Genomic DNA, 8,392 nt, shown 5'->3' on the forward strand with positions numbered 1-8,392 from the left:
ATATATATATATTTGTGTGTGTGTGTGTGTGTGTGTGTTCCTCTCTGTTTCTTTTCTCACAATATTACTCTGTCTTTCCTTTCACCCTCAAAATCCCCCTGTTCGTTCTTCTTTCTCATCGAAAATCCCCTCTTTAACTTTTTGTTTGTCTCCTCTCTTCTGTAACTTCCCCCCTCCCCCCTTTTGTTCTCTCTTTCTCACGCTTTTATAGCCCAAAGCTGAATGTGTTTTTTCTTTTATATTAAAGATGTTCGATAACAGTCCCATAACTGAAGTAATCAAGCAATTTGCAACATTTTCTTCTTGCGGTTCTGTCTGCTGAAACGGGTGCTTTGAAGATGGTGATGAATAGTGTATAAGGAAACAACGCCATTTTAAAATTCAAATTGTATATTTCTGATTTGGTTGTTTTTAGCAATTTTACAATCAAGCCCTTGAAAAAAAATTAATTGGATCCTTTAATTTTAGTGTCTTTTCCTGTTTGGTACTTGGTTTTGACTTATTTCAATTAAATTTCTAATTGACCATCAAACTTTCATAATTATATAATTAAATCTCTGATTTGACCAAATTAACTTTCTAAAATTATAATTGAACTCCAAAACTTTAATTTTTTTCAATGCAAACTTAAATTGACTTAAATATCAATTTTTTTTTAATCAAACCCTTCATAAATTCAATTAAATCTTATATAAAATTTAATTGAGTTCATAAACATTTGATTTTCTCTCACTAGTAAAAAATATACTATCAAATTTCAACCTTTTATATTTTTAAACTTCTTCAACCAATTTTGATATTTTTTTGACATTTCAGCATCATTTTTTTGCTCCTATTATTTTTTGAATTTTTTTGAATATATATATATATTTGTATTTTCTCATTTCTTTTTACGTGGAAACCCAAAAAGGGATAACAACACTTTTACATCTTAGAGTATTTATCATACCTCCTAAAATTTAATACTCATTCTTTTATTTATTTCAATAAATTTTTTAAAAGTTACTAATTTTATTAAATGAAGTTATAAATATCCTTGAATCATCTAAGTAAAAAGTTTCATAATTTTTATTCTCTAGATATTAATATTTTTAAATATTAGAGCATTTATCATTTCTCCTATATTTTAGTACTCATTCTCTCATTTATTTCAATTAATTTATTAAAAGTTACCGATTTTAGTATTTGAAAGTCTCTAGACCTTATAAAAAAACTGTTTTGCAAGTGTTGGGCATTTTATTATCAATTATCCACTTTCTAAGTTTTGAAAAATTAAATATTGACATGAACATATAATTATTTATTATTCAAACACAAAAAAAATATATTTTCAAGCATACTATATTTTAAAATATCATCACCATATATGATTTATAAGTTCTAAAGCACTGAGTTAAACTTTGTCCTCCTGAGTTGTAAGGGATTTACATTGCATAGAAGTCATTAAACCATTTGTTATAATCCTATACACGAAACACTTGTTTTTTATTTTTTATTTTTATTTTGTTTTTTTAATATGAGACATCACAATTTTTTTTTTTTCTGGATGCATACCCAAGACAAAAAACAAGATAACAACAAAAAACCCCACAAAGCAAAAGAAGAAAAATAAAACAAAAGTATTAAAAAATCAAAATACAAGAGGGCAAAATAGTTAGTGAGCAGCTAAACTGATAATGATCAATTGATTAAGATTTAACTAGAAGGGAAAAATAGTCCTGATTTGAATCCTACCAGTTATAATTTTCAATTTATATATAAATGTGTGATTAAATATGGACCTCAAATTGCCGAACTCTTTTCCATGATTTAGCTTTTAAGAGTGATCACCCATTTATTGATGGCATCCAATAGTATATCCATGATATAAAAAAAAAAATAGGGAAAATGATTTTTTTAATAGTGGGATATTTAAGGTCTGTAATGATTTTTTTAATAGTGGGATATTTAACGCATGTTTCTGTGTTTTAATTTTTTTTTGAAAAAATTTAAATTTTATTTATTTATTTTAAATTAATATGTTTTTAGTATTTTAAAATTATATTAATGTAGATATAAAAAATATTTTTTTAAAAATAAAAAAATATTATTAATATATATCTCTGAATAATTATATTTCTAGACGAGTACGCGCCAACTAGAATTGCTGTTGCTCGTAATCTAGGGTAGGATTCATCCAAAATCTGCTTAAATGAAAATTATTCAGAGAATGGCTCTTGGCATTACTAAATTAATTGTTTTTACCGCTGAAATGTCTAAAAATAGCTTTATTAATTTTTACTTGACTAATTTACCAAAAAAAATAAAAAATCAAAGCTTTAAAAAATTCAAAACTTTAAAAAATTCAAAATAAGTTTTTTCTTCTCAGTGATCCCTCACTAAATTTAGGCATTACACAAGTTCGAACAAATACAAGGACAAACTCTTTTGCCGGCATTTATTGATCAACATTGCCCAAGTAAAGATTTTCAATAATACCTGTCAAATCACGGAATCCAATCCAAAATCGAGGCCATCATGATTTCAAAACCCACTTATTTGTTTATGGAAACACGCTTTAGGTGCACAAAGACTTTTCCCGACTGCAAGAGGCAAAATGGCCACTTCCAAAATACAGCTGTCCTCCATTTCTTTTTTAGTTTTTTTTTTTAATTTTTAAAAGAGAATAATACTAATTTGACTTAATAAAAAAAAGTGAATGATTGTGAAATTAACACATTAAAAATTAAATATTTTTAAATATTTATATTTTTTGAAATAGTATTAAAAATACTATAAATATATTAAAAATATTTTTTTTGAGGTTTTTATTGTTTTTGGTTATTTTTGAATTTTTTAAAAAAATTATAAAAAATATAAATTCAAAATTCAAAAATATAATATTATATAAAAAAATTCAATTTAAAAGGTTAAGTTATTTTATGAGGTTTAATGAATAGTTTATATTACTTATTAATATATTTTTAAAAATTATTTGAATTTAAAATTTATATAAACTTATATTATTTTAAATTTAATTTTTATTAATTAAAATGATAGTGGTAAAATTTAAATATATAATTATTTATAATTTTTTTTACATAAAATAAAATGCATGAGAACCTCGTAATCATATCAGTTTATATCGAGTGAGAACATTTGTGGAAGATTACATTTAACATTTCCAACTTTCCAGGATCTACAAGACCTGATGCAAGAAATTAAGGAATCCAATCCAAATCTTAGCCACCATGAATTTCAAAACCTAGTTATTTGTTTAATGAAACACGCTTAAAGACTCTTCCGGACTGTAAGAAATAAAGCTAGGCAGACCGGAGGCCTGATTGGTCAATTCTCAAGTCTACTCTAACTAGGTATAATAAGTTAATTGTCAAATCAATTTTGTGAGCAGTTTCCCAATAAATTATAGTAGCTTGACACACACATATAAAATCTAATATTGTAAAAAATGAATAATGATGGGATGAAGAAACATTAGCTCATACCTTGTTTTGATGACGATGCCATTCCAATTTATAATGAAACTCCACTAACTCCACTAACATAAACTAGAGTGCTTATTAAATCAACTACTGATATAGCATCTCTTCTTAAAATCTTCAAATTATTGATATATACGCACTAAAGACAATCAAGATGATAGGTACGCCTGGCTGACGCCGGACCCGTTTATCAAATATCGAATCGATCATCTTATACACATCCACAATATCACAAGTACTATATATAATTTTGAATATTTGATCGATCACTACACAGCTCCAAACCAATTCATGGATTTCCCCTTTCAGTTCTCAGCAACTGCTGTACTTATTCTGTTTGCCTTTATTACGCCCACGATCTACTATTTGTTTCGGATTCCAGGAAAGGGGATAAGCAAGAAGAGAGCACCGCCGGAAGCTGCCGGTGCATGGCCCCTTATTGGCCATCTCCATCTTCTAAGAGGCTCACAACCGCCCCATATAACGTTGGGAAACTTGGCTGACAAGCATGGTCCGATATTCACCGTCAAGCTTGGAGTCCATCGAGCTTTGATAGTGAGTAACTGGGAGATGGCCAAGGAGTGTCTGAGGATCAATGACAAAGCTTTCGCTACTCGACCTAAAACTCTTGCAATGGATATCTTGGGTCGTCTTTCTCCTGGCTTGTATGATCTGCCATAAATATGAAGAATCCCGTCCTTCCCTGGTTTCTGCTGCATCTAAAGCCTTGATATATATACTAGCGTGCTAATTAATGTAACCTCTCTATATAAATAAAAATCATTAGCACTCATCCATTCGTCCTTGTATCTGCTCTCTTCCATATCATTCCGTCACTCGTAATAATTGACAGCCGTAGGAGAAAAAAGAAAAAACTTCTGATGTCTACCAAATATATATATTCCTGCACAAAGTATATATTTAAACGAAGAATTCTTTCATCCTTATCAACCAATTGAATTTTGATGTCTTTTTGCAAAGGAGAATTATTTTTTAAAAAGAAATATATTAAAATTTGTGCAAAAAATTTTTTTTTTTAATATATTTCTAAATAAAAATAATTTTTAAAAATAATTATTTTCATAATCTTATTACTACCTGCTTAATAATTATTTTTTATTGAGTTTAATTTTTATAAAAAAATAACAAAACAAGTTTTATATTAAAAAAATCAAAACCGGTTTAAACCAATCACCTTTAATTTAATTATTTTAAAATAAAAATTAATTTAAACTCATCTTGTTTTGATTTACCTTAAATTTTTGAATTTAACATCATTTATTCCTAGTTAATTTTTATTTTTCTAATTTAACTCGATTTTTTCATTTTAGCATCTTTTCTCGAAATCCTGGATGTCAAGTTATCAATACCTACGCTCTAATTAAAAGACAAAGAAGGTGATAAGTATGCATCACCGACGCGGGACCCGTTTATCACATATCGAATCGAACATCTTACACCTCCACAATATCATAATAGTAACACATATAATTTTGAATATTTGATCGATCTCTACATAGCTCAAACCAAATCATGGATTTCCCCTTTCAGTTCTCAGCAACTGCTGTCCTTATTCTGTTTGCGTTTATTACGCCCTCGATCTACTATTTGTTTCGGATTCCAGGAAAGGGGATAAGCAAGAAGAGAGCACCGCCGGAAGCTGCCGGTGCATGGCCCCTTATTGGCCATCTCCATCTTCTAAGAGGCTCACAACCGCCCCATATAACGTTGGGAAACTTGGCTGACAAGCATGGTCCGATATTCACCGTCAAGCTTGGAGTCCATCGAGCTTTGATAGTGAGTAACTGGGAGATGGCCAAGGAGTGTCTGAGGATCAATGACAAAGCTTTCGCTACTCGACCTAAAGCTCTTGCAACGGATATCTTGGGCTTCAATTACAGCATGCTTGGTTTTAGCCCTTACGGGACATATTGGCGCCAGATACGCAAGATAGTCACTCTTGAGGTTCTCTCTAATCATCGACTGGAGATGTTCAAACACGTTCGAGAGGATGAGGTAAGGGATGCTGTAGGAGCGTTATACCAGCAATGGATCGGGAACAAAAGTAATTCACAAAAGCTTTTGGTGGAGATGAAGAGATGGTTTAACGACATAACTTTAAACATTATATTGAAGATAATTGTTAGCAAGCGATATGTGGATCATGCAAGCCATGGAGAGGAAAAGCCGAGCGATGAATGGAGGGATTCACTGAGGGAATTTTTAGAATTGTCAGGAATGTTTGTAGTGTCCGACGCACTTCCATTTTTAAGATGGTTGGATTTGGGAGGAGCTGAGAAGGCAATGAAAAGGACAGCAAAAAATCTAGACCATGCGGTTGAAAAATGGTTAGAAGAGCACAAGCAGAGGAAGGCTTCTGGGACAGCTAAGGGAGAAGAAGATTTCATGGATTTGATGCTGTCCGTTTTGGATGATGCTAAAGAGCTTTCTAATCGCAGTGCTGATACCATCAATAAGGCTACATGTCTGGTATGCTATTTTTCTACAAACTTACTGTATAACATTAATGGACGGGTGTGTGTGTGTGTGTGTGTGTGTCTATATATATAAATTTAATATTAAAAAACATGAATAATGATTGTATGAAGAAACATTAGCGCATTCCTTGCTTTGATGATGATGCCATATTAATTTATAATGAAACTCCGATAACATAAACTGGAGTGCCATCCTCAGCTAAAGATAAACTTGCTAAAGAAATACGTAGGTTGTTATGGTAACTAAAGGCCACAAGCTTTCTCAACACCTATTCCAGACGTTAAAACTTGCGGGCTTGCTGGCGCATAAATTTTATCCAGTGATAAACACTGTTCTAGAAATAAAAATTCAAAACTAAATAGAAAAAATAATTAAAATTCAAAATTAATTAAAAAAAATATTAAAACAACAATTTCTAGTTCTAATAATTTGAGTGTCTTCTCAATTTTGGCTGGTTATAGCCAACCAATACCCTATGGAATCGAACTTTTAGAATCTCCTGTCGGATTAAAAGTAGTTATTGTTTTTGTTATAGTGCAGGTTTGATGAATTTAGGCTTCTTTTTCTTTTTCTTTTTTTTTTTAAGCTTAGCTTTGTTCATAGTTTTTGAAATTCGATCTAGTCGATCTAGCAAGTTGACCATAAAAGAAAAAAAAACTTGGCGGAACCCGGTCAACCCAATGATCTGGTTGACCCAATCAAAAACCCGGATACAATCAGTTGATTTTTATTTTATTTTTTTTTCTAAAACAATACGGTTTTAATTTAAAAAAATTAATTCGGACTATCCCATGACTCTGTCAAAACCCAAAATCCAGGTCATGAACCGGGTCAGGTCTGAAAACTATAATTTTGTTTCCACAATTGAGTTACATACATTGGTAACCATTGAAACTCTTAATTAGTTAATTTAACTTGGACATTACTTTAAACAAGTAAATTTGCAAATAATTATTTTCTTGAATATTTCACAGGCTCTTATTCTAGCAGCATCAGACACTACATCAGTTACATTAACTTGGACTCTCTCTTTACTACTAAACAATCGCGAGGTCTTGAAGAAAGCACAAGATGAACTAGACATCCATGTTGGTAGAGAAAGGCAAGTGAAGGAGTCTGACATGAAAAACTTGGTCTACTTACAAGCTATTTTCAAGGAATCCTTTCGTTTATATCCCGCTGCACCACTGTCTGGACCACATGAATCCATGGAGGAATGTACCGTAGGTGGCTATCATATTCCTGCTGTCTTGTATGATCTGCCATAAATATGAAGAATCCCGTCCTTCCCTGGTTTCTGCTGCATCTAAAGCCTTGATATATATACTAGCGTGCTAATTAATGTAACCTCTCTATATAAATAAAAATCATTAGCACTCATCCATTCGTCCTTGTATCTGCTCTCTTCCATATCATTCCGTCACTCGTAATAATTGACAGCCGTAGGAGAAAAAAGAAAAAAACTCCAAATAGCTTATTGACAGCCGTAAATTATTGAACTCGGAATTCAAATTTCCATCTTATAAATAGAATATCATATATAATATATCACTTAGACAGCTGAAGTCCCTTAAAAAAAATTAAAGAAGGTATGTGATTCCATAATTATTTTATTTTTTTAACTTAAAAACTTGTTTTTCAATTTATTTTTGATCTAAAATACAAAGAAAATATTTTAGAAACTATGATAAACTTATTCATAGTATTGAATAAACCAAAATCAATCTGAAACTGAAAATTTACTTAAGCTTAAATATTTTTTTTTATAAACTTTAAAGGTGAAAAAATGTATAATATGTTTTTAATTAAATAGAATTATTTAATATAAATAATTTTTTTATGGTCTAAATTGATGTTAACATAGTTTTTTCTCTTTATTATCAAAATCTAGTGTATTCTTTTTTTGTTTTTTCAATTTAAAAACTAAAAAATAATAAAAATATACCTGTTTTGCCAAAATTATATTGAAAAAATATCAAGGTACCATATATGTATAATTTTTAAACTACAAGGACTAAATTATTTTTTATGTGAACTTTTAAACCATCACCTATTTATGATATGTTTTCTACTCTGTTCTTTTGTCTTTTAATTTTATTCTTAGTCAACAAGTTCAACTCAATTGCTCATGAATTTGGCTTAAAAAGGATGTAATTTGCAATCGCATAGAAAAGTAAAAGAATTAAATTGAAGAAAAAAATTTATGGATCTACCTGTCCATAATAAAATATGAGAGGATGCATATTGTTAGCTGTGAAAAAAACATGCATTTTAATTTTTTTATTTAATGATTGGTCACAAATAAAGAAGATAAATCATAATATATGATCTTCAAATGGCCTTTCTTTGATGCCCATTGTCTTATATATATATATATATACACATATATGTTAATTACGGGCATGTCTGCT

The 8,392-nt window shown here is 29.9% G+C and overlaps 1 protein-coding gene across 2 annotated transcripts in view; it reads left to right on the plus strand.

Annotated features, from left to right (window-relative positions):
* The first annotated feature begins 4,805 nt into the window (after positions 1-4,805).
* LOC105130237 (cytochrome P450 CYP82D47-like) overlaps positions 4,806-8,392 on the plus strand; it is an 11,183-nt gene continuing 7,596 nt past the window's right edge. The window contains exons 1-2 of one of the 2 annotated variants that reach the window (XM_011032652.1): positions 4,810-5,972; positions 6,956-7,221. In XM_011032652.1, the coding sequence (XP_011030954.1) occupies positions 5,016-5,972; positions 6,956-7,221 (1,223 nt within the window). In that variant the 5' untranslated portion in view covers positions 4,810-5,015. Of the gene's footprint in view, positions 5,973-6,955; positions 7,222-8,392 lie in introns of both variants that reach the window. The other variant, XM_011032645.1, reaches the window with a different exon arrangement.

The sequence above is a fragment of the Populus euphratica genome, unplaced genomic scaffold, assembly GCF_000495115.2.
Source record: "Populus euphratica unplaced genomic scaffold, PopEup_1.0 scaffold2.1, whole genome shotgun sequence".
Classification (NCBI taxonomy): domain Eukaryota; kingdom Viridiplantae; phylum Streptophyta; class Magnoliopsida; order Malpighiales; family Salicaceae; genus Populus; species Populus euphratica.